At 40.9% G+C, this 16,909-nt stretch overlaps 1 protein-coding gene across 1 annotated transcript in view; it reads left to right on the top strand.

Moving 5' to 3' along the window:
* RYR1 (ryanodine receptor 1) overlaps nt 1-16,909 on the top strand; it is a 178,615-nt gene that overhangs the window by 158,799 nt on the left and 2,907 nt on the right. The window contains exons 93-102 of the mRNA XM_018555990.1: nt 2,594-3,064; nt 3,763-3,854; nt 5,615-5,798; nt 5,927-6,013; nt 7,308-7,541; nt 8,056-8,186; nt 10,242-10,284; nt 10,381-10,511; nt 13,837-13,897; nt 16,294-16,440. Coding sequence (XP_018411492.1) covers nt 2,594-3,064; nt 3,763-3,854; nt 5,615-5,798; nt 5,927-6,013; nt 7,308-7,541; nt 8,056-8,186; nt 10,242-10,284; nt 10,381-10,511; nt 13,837-13,897; nt 16,294-16,440 — 1,581 coding nt within the window. The remainder of the gene's footprint in view (nt 1-2,593; nt 3,065-3,762; nt 3,855-5,614; nt 5,799-5,926; nt 6,014-7,307; nt 7,542-8,055; nt 8,187-10,241; nt 10,285-10,380; nt 10,512-13,836; nt 13,898-16,293; nt 16,441-16,909) is intronic.

Genomic DNA, 16,909 nt, shown 5'->3' with positions numbered 1-16,909 from the left:
AATGGCTAAAGGGTTCCAGTTGATGTCTTGCTGACATATAATGTGTTTATATGAAACATGGCAGATGCACAAACTAGGTTTCCTTTCTCATGCTGCCATTAATTCCAGTCTATTTGCAATACCAGATTTTATGTGAGTGACAGTGAGCCAACATTATGCATAGAACAGCCCTCAAAATTTCCACTCACCCCCTCGCAATTGGCGAGTGAAAATTGCGTGGGGGCAAGTGGAATGTCATGGAGGGGGTGCGCCGCCGGCAGGACCAGGGATGTGACACTACTGCCGTGGCGATTGCTCGCTTCTGTTCTCTCTTCTCGGCCACTGCAGCTACAGAGCGGCCGAGAAGAGAGAACAGAAGCGAACGATCGCCGTGGTAGTGTCCCATCCCTGGTCCCACCGGCGGCGCACCCCCTCGATGACATTCAGTTTGGCTGTCTTCCCTTCCGCTGTCTTCTGCAGCTTCCTCCACCCACCTCAGCTGCCAGGCTGGGAGAAAGACTGCAGAGACAGTGAGACACCTGGCCAGAAAGTTATGCGAAAGAAAGTTCTATCTCGGTACATGGAGGATCTCTGTACCACTCCTCACCCCCCTCCCCCCCACGACCACCGGAAAAAGAGGGCACCTGAATACCATCAGCTAGGTGCACTGTAAGTCCCTTTTCTTTCTTCCTTACACCGCTGACCTCTGCTCTGCGCGTCACGCTGACCTCTGCACTGCGCGTCATTCTGACCTCTTAACTGCGCGTCATGCTGACCCCTGCACTGCTCGTCATACTGACCCCTGCAGTACGCGTCACACTGTCCTCTGCACTGCGCGTCAAGCTGCTGACCGCTGCACTGCGCGTTTGCTGACCAGTGTACTGCGCATTACATTGCTGACCGGTGTACTGTGCGTTACATTGCTGACCGGTGTACTGTGCGTTTCAATGCTTACCTGTGTACTGAGCATTACATAACTGACCGGTGTACTGTGCGTTACATTGTTGACTGGTGTACTGTGCGTTACATTGCTGACCGGTGTAGTGTGTGTTATTCTGCTGACCTCTGCACTCTGCGTTACATTGCTGACTTCTGTACTGTTGACCTCCTGTACTGTGCGTCACACAGCTGGCCTCTGTATTCGGCATTGCACCACTGACTTCTGTACTGTGCGTTATTACTGATCTTTGTACTTTGCATCACACCGCTGACCTGGCGGAGTTAAGGCCGTGGGATTGTAGAGGTTAGGTGGGGCAGCTGGTGGCGAGTAACTTTTAAGGCCTGGGTAGTAGCTTAGGACTTGAAATTTTGAACCCTGGCATAGAAGATAGGAGTGCTATGTGGTAAAGGTCTACATCCCATGATTTAGCATTTTATTATATGAAAAGATTATACTCTCATTCGGAATTCTGGTAACATGAAGGCAGGCTCACCCTGCCTATATTACGCATGGTATGGTGGCATTCCAGCTTGTTGCAGGACTTCTATCAGGTAACATTTACATTACAATCCACCACAATTCAGCTCCCTACAAATGCTTACAGTGTATGGGGCTGGTGTGCTGCCAGAAATATGTACATAGCTCTTAGCATCTTCACCTTGTAAAAGCACTTTTAAATTAAGTTTGTATATTAAATGTTATGATAGCCATGCACTCCCTGTTTGATTTGCTCCAAATAATGGAGAGCATAACGTCAGGCAAGGTAGGGTATTTAACTGTCATAAGGCCTAGTAGCACAGAGCTACCAATTAAAAGTAATTGCATAATGCATTCATTCAGTCTTTAGTAGCATGTAGCAAATTATTTAGGATAAAAATATTGTGTATATATACTGTAGTTTATACACCTTTAATCAGTTTCTGGGAAAGCAGTTAGTATTCAACAGTGTGGGCTATTGCGTCAAAGAGAAATTATAATGAATGAGATTTAATTCTTATCTACAGAAGGTAGGCTTGCCATTCCCTATACTTACAATGTATAATATTGTGACTTAGAAATATGTTTTACCCATTCTGACACTGCTAACGTGGGGAGTAGCAGGATGGGGGATGGGGGATGGGGTGGGTCTTCTTAAATATGTGACTTGGAACATTTGTGAAAGATCAATAGATATCTCCAATAGTTAGTTGTGATAAGATATTCCTGCTATAATGGAACAGTTCAGGGACACTGACACGTGTGAGATAACACACTACATTTACAGTATGTGTTGGAGTTGGCACTTTACTTTGGTTCATGAAACCTGACATTTTCTACCATCATCATAGCATAGCATTTACCCATGTAGTCAGCCAAGATTTTGTGCCATCAGTGGAAAAAACTCAACTGATGCTATCCAAAGGTACAATAAAACTCATTAGGTTTTTGTCATGTCCAGAGGCAAAAACCATGTGATTGTATTTCTGACTGACAGTCTGAATGCAAATTAAACCCCCAAGAGAGGGGAGTAGAGTAGACCATACGAGTAAAATAAATCACAGAATCAATGTTGAAAATATATCTAAATGTTTCCTAAGGGCCAAAAAATATGTTCCTTCATTGGAAATCCAAATTTAGAAATTAGAGAGACACAGAATTGATATGTCTAAAAAATGCATTCTTCATTTTCTTTAGATCAAGAAGATGACCATAAAGGAAATGGTAATGGCCATTGTCTCCTTCCTCTGGACGTTCTTCATTGGAACCCTTCACTTCATCTACAGTGTCTGCAAAGGCATCTTCTTGTTGATATGGCACACATTGTTTGGAGGCAGCCTTGTAGAAGGAGCTCAGAAGTTAACTGTAACTGAACTTTTGGCCAGTATGCCAGACCCCACACAGGACGAAGTCCACGGAGATGGTCCTCCTGCAGCAGTGAGTGATGAATTACCAGAGGCTGGAGATGTGACGGACTTCACTGACATGGGCAAAGAAGAAGTGCAAGAAAAAGGAGCAGAAATATTTGGAGTGGACCTGAAGAAGGATGGTGGACACTATAGGCCCAGCGCTCCCGATGCTCCTGGAGGCTTGGGTGATATGGGAGACACCACCCCTGTGGATCCACCAACTCCAGAGGGATCGCCCATCTTGAAGAGGAAATTTGGAGTAAGTACATTGAAAGAAATGTCTGATCCTTTGATTAATATTTACATTCTATGTAAGCAATTAACATTTTCTAATATATACCGTGTTTCCCCGAAAATAAGACACTGTCTTATATTTTTTTTGGCTCAAAAAAAAACACACTAGATATTATTTTTGTGGTAGGTCTTATTTTTTTAATGTACAACAATCCGCGCTTATTCATGTACAACAGTCTACAAGTATAAAAATATGGAGATCACTCCGCCTGTGATAGGAGCCGGCGCTATAGAGGAGGCATTGGCTTATGCGGCTCTGCTCCCTCTGGTGCGGCCTTGCTTCCTCTAGCTCTGGCTTCGTTGGCACCACTGATTTTAGTGTGAGAGCCCACGAGGGGAGAGGTCAGGAAGGTCGATGACCATAGGACCTGTGGGACACGCTGCTTGGAGAGCAGTGTGAGTGTCACACTGAGGTGTGCTGGGAGCCTTGGAGCTGAGGAAAGCTACTAAGGGCGGTATTTGCGGGGAAGGACGATTATCATGAAATGTTGGGATTTATGTGAACAGGGGAAGGCTACCCAGTGGATGACCAGAGACTTTGTGATTGCCCTTTTTAATAAACTGCGTTTTGCTTGACTTACCTGGACTGCAGTGGAGTGTCCTTGTTTGGTAGTTGTTTGTGTAGTTAAAAAGAAATTTGACAATTATTTTAAATTCTTTTAGGATGATGAAGCCCCACAGCACTTGGATGGTTCCGAGCAGCCAGAGCCAACAACAGAAGAGCCAGAGCCAGAACCAGAACCAGAGAAAGCAGAGTGAGTAGGAGTGTATAAGCACTAGATCACAATAACCTCAACCTCTTCTAAATCCTTAGAATAGTTTCACCTTCAATACTGGACTGAAGGACTGTACTGTTCATATTATTAGACATATCCATGGGCATCAATGCTCCAGTAATATCAGAATACACCAATGGCAGGAAACATAGAAGTGAATGACCAAATAAACATTTACTCAAATTATTTTATAACTAGCAGTGGAAAGGTGCACGAAGGTGGAGCAATCACAGTAAGTGAACATTACAAAAACTCTCCAGCCCTCAGTCCAGCTACTTAGACAACTAATACTTTTGGATTTACTTGTATTTGGTGCAGGCACACACTGGAGGCATCAGCCGCTTAGGGCAAGTCTGGACTTCATTGGCATAGTCTGCACTGACTATGGCTGCCATTGGTGACCTTCTCCAACAAGCATGCAGATAATTAAAGTCAGAGTGAAGCCTGGACTCCTTTTATGCATACTTGTTCCAGGTCAGTGACTCGGAGAGTACTGATGCCTCTGGATCAGTATGACAAACAGCAAATTTGAATTTTTAGAAGGGAAGGTAAGCAATGGCAGCCTCTATACTTCCTGAGAAAAGGGTTTCTTTAACCAGGATTGGGCAACCTCCAATAAATATCCTCTGATGTTGTTCATTTGTCCAGGTATGGCTGCTTGGGCTAATTGAGTGCCAGAGATATTTTATTTTTAGTGGCTGTGCATGTGATTGGGTAAGTAGGTCTAGAATCAAAGTGTCACACCCTAATGTTAAACTCCAGATACAAGTTTATTCCAATTTTAGAAAACCAACGTGTTTCAGGGGCTAAGCCTTTCCTCCTTCATCAAAGCTGGTGAAAGAGACAATGGTGTAGGTCGATTTGAACAGTATTTGTAACTTAAATTGCCACACAACTTTTCAGCAGTTATTTAAAGTGTTGGCTTTTCAACATTGGAATTAACTTGTATCTGGACTTGCCTTTAAAGCAGGATGTGGCACTCCAAGGTGTCACAGTCCAAGGTGACTGGAACTCCTTTGGTGTGAAGAAGCCCATCATCCAGACACCAAATACATGTACCATCTTAATACCATTGGTTGGTATTAGGGAAAAAACTATTTTCTTATCTTTCAGGGATCCAGCACCAGATCGTAACATACAGGGGTACATGTACCCTTAAAAAATAAGATCACACGGGGACTCGTACACACGCATACACATGCAGAATCAAAAACATACACACAATAGGTTGAACTTGATGGACCTGTGTCTTTATTTAACCTCAAATACTAAGTAACTATGTAACCTTCCACTTAACTAAGAAGGTGGTTGGGTTGTCAGAGGAAGTACAAATAAGGCTCAGGAACCAGGAATGGTTCTGACAAGATGCTCTGTTTTAGTAAGGAAACTATGACTATTCAAACAGAAAATACAAATAGATTAAATAAGTTTAAGAGGAACATTAAAATACAAGATATATAGCTACAGTATAACTAAGAATGATGATGCAGAATCAGTATTAGTTGTTGACAACATTTTGAAGTGGTTTAAAATAAAAAGTAACTGTTCAAATACAAATATGTTTTTTATTTCCTCTATCAATAACTGAATAATACTTTTTCAGCTAAATACAATTACAGATTGTACTCATTCTGATGGCCTTGTTAGCATGAAAGTGTTTTAACACTTATTTAATACATAATGCAACTTCTTTGACCAAAGAAAATGTTACCCATGACATTACCCACAATAATTTCCAGTCTAGAGAATGGGGAGAAGGGTGAAGCTGCAGTGGAAGAAGGAGCTGCTCCAGCTCCTGTGGAACCAGAAGAACCAGTTGAAGCCCCCAAGAAAAAGACTCCTCCAAAGGAGAAGAAATCAGAAGCTGGAGATGGAGGTTTTGAATTCTGGAATGAGATGGAGATCCAGAGGATAAAATTCTTGGTCAGTGTTTAAAACTTCTGATAACTGATCCTTCATCTTACACCAATGACATTTGTCTTTCTGTTGATATTGTAAAAATCCTTTATATTACTACTATGGTTACCATTTTGTTTTGTGTTTCTGTGCAGAACTATCTCTCAAGGAATTTCTATAATCTGCGTTTCTTGGCACTATTCCTGGCCTTCGCGATTAACTTTATTTTGCTGTTCTACAAGGTAAGTTCTTCTAGAGGTTCCGTGTCCATCTCCTCTTACTGCGCTAATTTCTGATTGGAATTGGTAATGGTTATAATCGAATTGCTTTTGCAAGGTCTGCTTGCTGTGCATTTTAGACTACTCTCTATGTAGAATGTCTGTCCTCACAGGTGAAGGGCCTTTGTGGATCTGAGTAAATCAATGTGTGGGAGTACTAAATGTAAAAAAGGATATTTGAAATCTTCTCCTTTTTTTGCACAAATATTGCATGTTTCATGGATCTTAACATGCCCCCCTTTTTAAGGCTGAGATGAAAGATCAAAATATACAACCCAAATACATGTGTAAATATATCATTAGATTATTAAAATGATAACGAATGTATATTAAAATATATTCATATAAAACAAGGTGTACATATATAAAAGGTTCATGTAGGAACCTAAATATAATACAATTAGAAATAAAATTAGGTACATTTATGCATCAATAGAAAAAAACACATTACCATATAGAAAAGGCAACACTATGTGTATGAGTAATGGAGTTAATATGATTTATTTTTTATTGAGGTTCCTATATGAACTTTTTATATTTTTTATACATTAGAAAAGTTCAGTAGGCCAATTTTCCACAATATTGGTCCACTTTACTACGTGCCACCATTGTTAGATGGATCTAAGTAAACCAATAATTAGATAAAGGGTCAGTCTACCCAAATTGCAATTTCAGTTTTTGGTTACTTCTGAAAAGTTGAGACATGGCTTCTTATATCTATTTGGAAATCTGGTGAGAAGATCTCCATCCTTAGTTCGTAGTCTGCAGGAAAATGGCAACAAAACCACCAGATATGCTGCCCACTATAACTAATCAGCTTTCATCTTTTTTATTTGGAAAAATTAAACAGGAATCCAGACAGAAAGCACACAACTGTGCTTTTGTTTCCATTTTTATGAAGTATATGTGGCCTTTTTTAATGAACTTTTTCATAGTCTTCCCATCTCTTTTAAACACAAATGGCCAAGCTAATATTTTTTGCAAGCCTCACATGTCATTACGTGTCTTCTAATATTACCTTACTTAAGTTAAATAAATAGACAGGCAGCATTTGCAACACCAAGAATGCCAAAAGCTACAAGCAGTACTTAGTACAATGCAACGCTTCATCAGGTCCTATGTTCTCTTCGGACCCGATGAATAGAGTATTGAGAAAGTGTGTACTGAGAAAAATCAATAATGACAATGTAGTGTGTTATTCATGTTCTAATTTCTGCCATATTTTAGACTGATATGACAAGTTCTGTAATTTCCTTAGGTGTCTGATTCTCCCAAAGGCGAGGAAGATTTTGAGGGATCAGGGATGGAGGAGGAACTGTCCATTCTGGATGAGGGAAGTGGGGCTGGTGGAGAGGAAGAAGATGAAGATGATGGCGTGGTGTATTTTTTCTTGGAGGAAAGCACAGGGTATATGCAGCCGACACTATACTTTCTTTCCGTTGTTCACACGCTCATTTCCTTCTTATGCATCATTGGCTACAACTGTTTGAAGGTGAGATTGATGTTTACTACAAACATATTCCTTGTTTTTAGCATTGTACATACTGAGTGGTTCGCTTGTCTTGTAATTTGGATTGTGCTTTCAAGAAATGAAAAAAATAGCTCCATGGAATTTCATACACAGAAAAATTGGGGATGTTAAAGTAGACATTTGGCACAATGAAATCATTTCCCAGGGCTCATACATATGGGATTCAAACTTATAAGCAAGTCAAATGCAGTAAATTTTTTAGGTGCTAATTAGTTACTTTGATTTGCCTTTAAACGGTTTTCAATCTGCTTCTTAATTGCCCAGAACTGCTCCAGGGTAATGTTACATTCACATTGATTTGTAAGGGGAAGCAAGGCAGTTGCCAAGTACATGAACTCTTAGAATAACTATACAGTGCACTTTAGCTTTTGCTTTTCCTGTAAATGGAGATTTTTGTTTCAATATTGCAGAATAATATTGTGGAATGACTAGTTTTCTATTTTGATATTTTATGTATGTCTTCTCTGTTCACCAGGTTCCTTTGGTTATCTTTAAACGGGAGAAGGAGTTGGCGCGTAAGCTGGAGTTTGATGGCGTCTATATTACAGAACAGCCAGAGGATGATGACATTAAAGGACAATGGGATCGTCTAGTTTTGAATACACCGTGAGTGCAACCAATGAAAAGAATAGAAAATAAAGGTTCAGAAATCTGGGCTTAAAGGAGAACTATGAGGTGAGTGATTTTCACTCAGCCTCATAATCTGAGCCGACCTGTGGCAATGAAACTGTTACAGGTCGGCTCAGTAGATCGGGAAGTGAGCGAATACATACTGTCGCTCCCTCACTTCTTGATCTATCCCTGCAGAGAGCCGTGACTGTCACTCACGGCTCCCTGCAGGGATTCCCCCCCCCCCTCCCCTGTCCGATCCTCCAGAGCTGACTGGCGAAACAGATGGGGGAGGGGGTGGGCACAGCTGGCTCTGCCTCTCGGTAGGCAGAGCCAGCTGTCAATCCTGCAGCTGGATGGATCCAGACAGTATTGTCGGGATCCGTCCCGGCTGCGACATCTCAGTATACCGCGAGCCGTAGCTCGCAGTATACTGTGCTTTGGGTCACGGGAGAACGCTAGTTTGTGTTCTCCTGTGACCCTTAGGAGAGCTATGGGGAAAAGCCCTAAACCCATAGTTCTCCTTTAAATATCAGAAAGTCAAAGAGAAAAAACACAGAGTATTTTCTGCTTAGTATTAACCAGACAGATCCAAAGCTACAGAGGGAGAAGACAGAAAATACAAGTTTGCCTGTAATGGGGCAATACAGACTATTTTGGATATGTATTCATTGAAGCAGAACTTCAGGCAAAAATTATAACCTCCAGATTAAAGTGACACTAAACTCAGGAGTTAAATCTTAAAAATGCATTCAAGTACCTTTCGTATTATCAAAAATGTATCTTATTTGTGTATCACTCATTTGTAGATCCTCAAATCATCTCTGAATTGGTGCTGACACTGTCCTTCCTTCTGGAGGGGGGCTACTTTTGTTCCCACCGCTCCAAGCTCGCTTCCATGATGGTCTACAATCTCACGTTTTTGTTTACTCATTTGTATTGAGATTTTAGTCCATCACGGCAGTGAGCTTGGAGAGGTGGTTGCTTTTTAACACACACAGGGACCATGGGGAACAAAAGTAGTCACCCTGCAGGAAAGACAGTGTCAGCATTAATTCTTAGATGATTTGAGGATCTGCAGTTGAGTGATACACAAATAAGATCCATTTTTGTTAATAGTTAAGGTGTTTGAATGCATTTTTAATTCCAGAGTTTAGTGTCCCTTTATATTCATACACAGATTAGCACTTTTTCCTACATACCCAAAATAATGGTTATGGTACCTATCTAATGAGTGGATATAGGGGAAAATGGCTGTTGAAGTTCCACATCCTTTGTCACCTCCCCTTCCCCTGGCTGGTGACTAGACAAAAAAAGAGCAGCATATTGATAAGCTCATCCCAATACTCTTATTTCCTGTAAGCATGTTTGTTGTGTTAAACTGGTGGCACTGTGCAAAGCAATAGAGCCCTAATCAGCTCAGAGTGATGACCCTCCATCTCTCAGCCTGATAGCTACTATACAGGGGGGAGTACAGGAAGCTAAAATAAAGACAGATTCAGATATTTAATTGTAACAAATGCATAACTGAATTAAGTGGTATATTTATTATTTGTCTGATGACCCATTTTAAAGTACACCTCCTAGGGAAAAATGTAAAGTAAATGCATGCATGAAGTGCAGGCATCTGAAGGTGCACATACTTTAAGCCCTCATCAAGGAATCCTGAAACCCGTGGCATTCTAATCAGAAAGGTTTATCACTTTATAGCTGTGTGTCAAAGGCTGGCCCACCTCTTTGCACCTGCTAGTAACTCTTACTGGACCATATTATGATGGGTGGCCATGGCCTCAAAGGCCAATAGAAAGGTGTGAGAGATGAAATGAGCTGAGAGGGCCAACAACAAAGGCACTTGCAGATCAGCTGTTCTAAGGGCTAGATACAGTATGTGAGGCCGGAGCTGGTTTTCACTGACTATGGCCAAGCTATACACAGAATAAAAACTGCTAATAGACAAGGGTCACTGGGGTTGAAGTCTGCTGTTCAGATTGGAATATTGTAGGAGTTTAATGCACTGATTAATGAACTGAACGTTTTTGTATGTTTTTGTAGCTCATTCCCGAGAAACTACTGGGACAAATTTGTGAAGAGAAAGGTAAAGTTCTAAGCCCCCATACAAAAATAGCAGGGGTCTGCCGTTGCCCAGAGTTTTACTGATATATATTCTCTCCTCCTCCGCCTCACTTTACAGGTGCTGGATAAATATGGAGACATTTATGGTCGGGAGAGGATTGCAGAACTGCTGGGAATGGATCTGGCCAGCTTAGAAATCAGCTCTCATAATGGAAAGAAACCAAAGTCAGATAATTCTATGCTGACATGGTGTGTTTACCTATGAAACTGTCATACAGTATTTCCAATCACTTCTTCCTTCTGTTCTTTATTCCATTATAAATGATAATTTCCCCTCATCAAACCCCCCTGTTTATAAAGTCCTCTTCCTAATCATATTGTTCTCTCCATCATGTTTGTCCTTCTTGATACTTGATTTCCATCTTCTGTCCATAACTCTATCCTGTTCTGCACTTCCAAGCATCACTCTCCTTAAAGAAAACCTGTTGTGATAAAATTTTAGGAGCTGTCTTAGCTTATCTCCTTTGGAAAATTCTAGCTGCTTGGCTGTCATGCTGACCATTTGGCTTTGATGCATTTTTTTTTTTTTTAGTTTTTGACCATACACAAAGTATGTACATCAGGCATTCTAACTTTACCTGCTGCATGTTTGTTCCAGGTCAGTGACTCAAAGTATTAAAGATAGTCAAGCAACTAGTGTTTTTAAAAGATTAACGATGGCACCCCACATGTATTTCTCACAATAGATGCCATTTAAAGAGACCCTGTCATCAGATTATTCATTGCAACAACAATGTTCCCATAAGATTTATGTGCGTTTAATGTATTTTTAGCATGTGATGTACCGGTAAAGGCTTCCCTTGTGTAGATCCAAAAGCCCCAAGGCTGATTCTTGTTGCTGCTATCTTGAATGTGATGTCAGCAGCCCCAGCTGACAACTCAAGTGACACTCAGTAGTATTCCCTTTTGCTCCTCCTCCAGCAGCCACATAAAAGGTTATGTAGGGAGTTGAAATTAGAGGCAAAAGAGCTGGGCCAGCACAGAGAGTAACTAGATACTTCCAGAAGAGGAAAGTCTATGACATACTGCATTTAAAATATTTGATTTGGTGCAATTTTTTAAGTTGCCTACAGTATGTCTTTAACAAAGGATCAGCCCACTCAAACCTCCTATTTGTGATATTTTGCTGTTGTATCACTCACTAGTTTCTTGTATTTCTGTGGAACATGAGCAATAAAACCTCAGTATCTGAGTTTTCAGCTCTGCGTACCTGCCTAAACCATTAAGATTTAAACAAGTTAAATATCAGTTTTGAGTGGGTTGTCCCTTCATTTCTTATGTATATTGTTAGTGTAGCAGGAGGTTATCAGGCCCCCAAAGAGGTGAGTTTAGGTCAGACAATGTGGTAGTGTCATTGTAAGTAGTACAGCAGGACAACATTTCTACCATTACATTTAATATCAGCAGAGCATCTGGTTAGTTTAGAAGTCAGATCTGCTTCTCTGATTTCTTTTCTCATTTGCACCACAATAGAGCCTTGGTCATCTGTGTCCTTTTATGTCAATATTATACTGCATTGCATTTGCCATCCGTATCTTATTTCTCTTCCTCTTGCTCTCATATATAGAATATTATCTGGTTATCTCTCGCCTTTACTATTGTAACTCCCTCCTTGTTGGCCTACCTCTAATCATTTTCAAATAAAATGAAAAATACTAACATGTAAGGCCATCCACAACTCTGCCTGTGTTACATCACCAAACGTTTTTAAAAACATCACCCAAACCATCCTCTTTGCTGCTCCCAAGACCTCTTGCTGTCTAGATCCTTTGTTACCTCTCAATAGCATCTCTCATCCTCTGGAACTCCTTACCCAAGTTTCTATCTGGTTAGCTCATACCCTGTCTGCCTTTACTCGATCCCTGAAAGCTCATATCTGCAGGGAAGCTTATCCAACCTCTTCCAAAGAACTGAACTTTTACTTTCTCCATCAACTCATCCCGATACAGTTACTACCTTTTGTATCACCTGTCCTTCCTTTCAGATGGTCGGCTTTTACAAGCAGGACACTCTTAACCATTTTGTCTTGCATTGTATTAACTGTTGGTGCTATATCATTTTTGTACTCAACAGTTCTAGGTGTACTGACACATAGCAGTCAAATTGCCTCTTTCAGCCTTTCTGCTACATGCCTTGTGTGACTATGATGTGTGATTTAGTTAGGTTCTGGTGTGGGACGTAAACACATGCGTTGAGGCAGGCCATTCAAATGAATAAACTGCAAATGCACCATATAATCAGACATGCCCTATTTTTTGACATTCAACGCACCACAAAGCACAGTAGTGTGTTACTGTACATTTCTGTGTGCTGCAATGCATGTGTGTTCCCTGGCACCCCAACACAATGTACATTTAACAAACGAACATTTAACGTGCCTTTCGGTACCATTTAGGGATGCACCGATACTGGTTTTTCGGTATCGAGTACGAGTACCGATATTTGTTTTTCTGTATTTCCCGATAACAAGTACCGGTGCCATGTGTCCAGATTATCAGGAAGTCGGGTGGAGGATCATGATTGCATGATCCTGATTGCCTGTGAAGCCGGTGTTCTACCGAAAGAACACTGGTTTCACTTGCCAAGGCTGCCTGGCTTCTTGACCAATCAGGAAGCTGGGCGGCTAGTCATGAGGTGCCGTCCGACTTCCTGATTGGTCAGGAAGGCAGGCTGCCAAGCAACAAGTGAAGCCGGCTTTCTAGCCAATGAAGAAGCCAGGCGGCACGTCATTACCCACCTCCCAGCTTCCTGATTAGCTAGGTAGCATGGCTTTCTGACCAATCAGGAACCCGGGATGCAATTCATGATGTGTCCTGATTGGTTAGGAAGTCAGGCTGCCTAGCAACAAGTGAAACCAGCTTCCTAGGCAATCAGGAAGCTGGGAGGCGGGTCATAACCCACCGTCCGGCTTCCTGAATGAAAAGGAAGCCTGCTCCATGCTCCCTCGGCACTTGCGGTCAGAGGGAGATCTTCCTCTGACCAGAAGATCCGGTATTGGAGGTAAGTATCGGAGCATTTGGGCAAGTACGAGTACTCACCCAAATAATCAGTATCGGCACCGATACTAGTATTGGTGCATCCCTAGTACCATTTGTACATTTCCACAACACAGCAGAGTAAATAGACCCTTAGTGTGAAACTAAGGCTAATCAGGCAACTAGGCTGAGAGGGAGGTACAAGGCAGTAACCTAGGAAGGCATAGATCCAGACTTGATGGCTGACCGTGCATTTTTGTTGCAATATTATTAATACATTTCTTGGAAAACACATGATATAACCCTTAGATGTTTTAACTTTATGCTTTTTATTATCTATAATATTCTAAGATTTGACATCTCCCCATTCCTAAAGGAAATCCGCATCCATAAGCAAACAATCACCTATTTATTGTCTTGGTCTCGTATTACAGTGCTCTTCTTCAGTCCCTGTGGCTATATACTTTGTTTTCATTGCTTTATTTACCAGTTCAAAAGACATGTCCAGACTCATCTTCATCTATTATTCTCTTCTTCAGGTTTACCTCAGTTGATATTAAGTACCAGATCTGGAAATTCGGAGTGGTCTTCACTAACAATGTAAGCACTATTTGGTGTATATATTCATAGGCTATGGCACACCAGCTGTAATTGCCAACATAGTTTGACTGGGACTTGTGGGTCCTCAAGAGCTGGCTTACTTGTATATATATTTAAAATATGCTAGAAAAAAAGTTGTAGATGTTGAAAGATTAAATAAATAAATGATTGATTGCAGTAAGTACCTCTTGGATGCATACATCCCAACTGCCCCTCATTTGAAACCAAATTCCTCTGTGTTCCTCTTTCCTCCTCAGTTGTCCCTCTTTTTTAGTCTGTTGTACATATATCTATGAAAAGGTTTTATTTTTACTAACATAAGTGTTATTCTGCACTAAAACCTACATGTTATCTCTTAATTGTAATTTTGAAAAGCCAGTATAAAGGAAAAGTAATGGTTAGGAAAACAATTCTGGGTTTCTCCAATCATCCGTGTCATAAAAATTCTTAATGGGGCTGTGACAGGGGTGTGTCCATTGCCTAAATACAGACACTGCACTAGAATGTGTCCCTTGTTCTCATCTCAGAAAGTTGGGAGGTATGTAGATGCCAAACAGAAGCCTATTAACTGAATTGACCAAAAAAATAGTATTTAGTTTGTTTGATAAAGTTGTGAAGTCTTATTTGGACATGTGCACCAGAATTTTGACATAAAAATGTAACATTATCCAATATTGTTCTGAAGTGAGAGTGTTACAGCTTTTTTTTTTCTAGCTTAAAAAAGTAATTGTTTTGGTTGACAATTTATCAATCTATAGTACATGTCACTGAAAACTCTGAAACAAGGAACGTTTTGACAGTGATGGATTGGAGAGCTCAGTTAAAAAAAAGGTGTTTAAAAAGTTTGTCACAAATCAGAATGCAATTGGCATGCAAGTTAGACTATTTCTTATAGTTGTTCAAATGATTTACGAGTTTTATTAACAAAGACTTAAAACGTTGTGCACAAATATGTTGTTGGCCAAGATGGGTATCCTCCTAATAGGATGTTGACATACAGAAATATATATAGAAATATACATCGATCAGCCATAACATTATGACCCTCCCGCCTAATATTGACTAGGTCCCCCTTTTGCCCCCGAAACGCCCCGGACCCGTTGAGAAAAGGACTCCACTAGATCTCTGAAGGTCTGATGTGGTATCTGGCACCAAACCATCAGTAGCAGATAAAACCGTGGAACCAGCACAAAATGATCTTCCAAAGAAATTTAAACTTTATTCCACATGCATCTATACAAAGCACAACCGCTGACGCGTTTCTGCCTTACTCGGCCTTAGTCATAGCTAGCTAGATCATCGTGTGCTGGTTCCACAGTTTTTGAGCCTATTACTCCGGAAGAGAGTCATCCATGCACCGAATGTGGATTGTGGGGACGCATGATAGGGGTGAGCTGTGCGATTTGTGTTTTCCGTCAGTAGCAGATCCTTTTAGTCCTGTAAGTTGCAAGGTGGGGCCTCTATGGATCGGACTTGTTTTTCCAGCACATCCCACAGATGCTCGATTGTTGCCAAGGCAACATCTCAAACTCGTTGTGTTCGTCAAACCATTTTTTAAACATTTTGAGCCATGAGTGGCAGGGCCCAAGCAGAAAATTGCCCCCAAAAAATCATACTGCCTCTGCCAGTTTGCTTTCTTCCCATAGTGCATCCTGGGGCCATCTCTTCCCCAGGTAAGCGACACCCATTTTATCTGCTCCAACAACAACTTCAGGGACAAAATGTTCACTTGCTGCCTAATATATCCCGCCCACTTCCAGGTGCCATTGTAACAAGATTATTAATGTTTTTTCACTTCACCTAGTCAGTGGTCATATTGTTATGGCTGACGATGTATGTACATACATATAAATATATATAGTAATTAGGGTTGCACAGATACCAAGTACAGTACTCGGTACAAGTACGAGTACATGTACCGATACGTTTGAGCTCCAAGACTACACTAGAGGAAAATTCAAAAGTTAGGAGGCAGCCGTCATTTGTAAGGAGCACACAGAGCTCCTGGGATTTGTACATCTCTGTTTTAATGTACGATTTTGTTTTTATAAATATAAATAAAGGGATGCACAGATACCAGTTTTGCGAGTACGAGTACTGGTACTTGCCGAGTACTTACAAGTACGAGTACTGATACATTTTTGTTTATTGTCATGTGACAGTTTTTCTAAAACAATACAGACTAATTATTTCAGGACAGTGGTGGAGTGCCATAGCCAGGTCCCAGCTGCAACCGCTGCAACCCTGGTAGTTCTCATGAAAATGCCAAGTATCTGCACTGGTACTCGAAAAGTATCTGTGCATCCCTAATAGTAATATATCATACATATTGTTAATTGTATGTATTGTATTGTTAATTGTACTGTATTTTGGCATCCATGTTTTTTCTTCTCCAGTCTTTCTTATATCTGGTCTGGTACTTGGTCATGTCCATGCTGGGTCACTACAACAATTTCTTCTATGCTGCCCACCTGCTGGATATTGCCATGGGAGTGAAGACCCTGCGCACAATCCTGTCTTCTGTCACACACAATGGAAAACAGGTATGACAGCAACCTCATCATCCATATGTCTTTGTTATTCAAAACACACTAATCAAAAGATATTTCGTTTTCATAGAAAACCCTGCTATATAACACTCAACTGGACCCCAGTACTCAGGATGGGTTAAAGGAAAATAAATGCCCCTCCCCAATCAAGTATACCCATTGTAGATGTCTATGTACTGCTGGTGCCCCTTTCATGTGCTGGGATTAGTCCTATCAAAACTAAAGTTCCAGCAATGTGACAAAGCCAAAACTGTTTCTCAACCTCCTCATGCCAAGAAAAGCGTATCCCTAGTTTTACACAATGCAGTTCATCTTTGAAACAAGGGCACAAAGTAAAAGTAAGGCCAAAACTATTTTTTAAAATGTGGATAGAATTTTCTTGCTGTTTTCCTCATGCTACGAGGGTAAACATCCCCAATGGGTACACAGCCTTCAGCAGGTTAAAAAATAAAATGTAGCTGTT

Source organism: Nanorana parkeri, unplaced genomic scaffold (genome assembly GCF_000935625.1).
Source record: "Nanorana parkeri isolate BGI_ZX_2015 unplaced genomic scaffold, ASM93562v1 scaffold221, whole genome shotgun sequence".
In the NCBI taxonomy this organism is placed as follows: domain Eukaryota; kingdom Metazoa; phylum Chordata; class Amphibia; order Anura; family Dicroglossidae; genus Nanorana; species Nanorana parkeri.
Note: the sequence above shows the minus strand (reverse complement) of the source record. Positions and strands in the feature narration are given on the sequence as shown.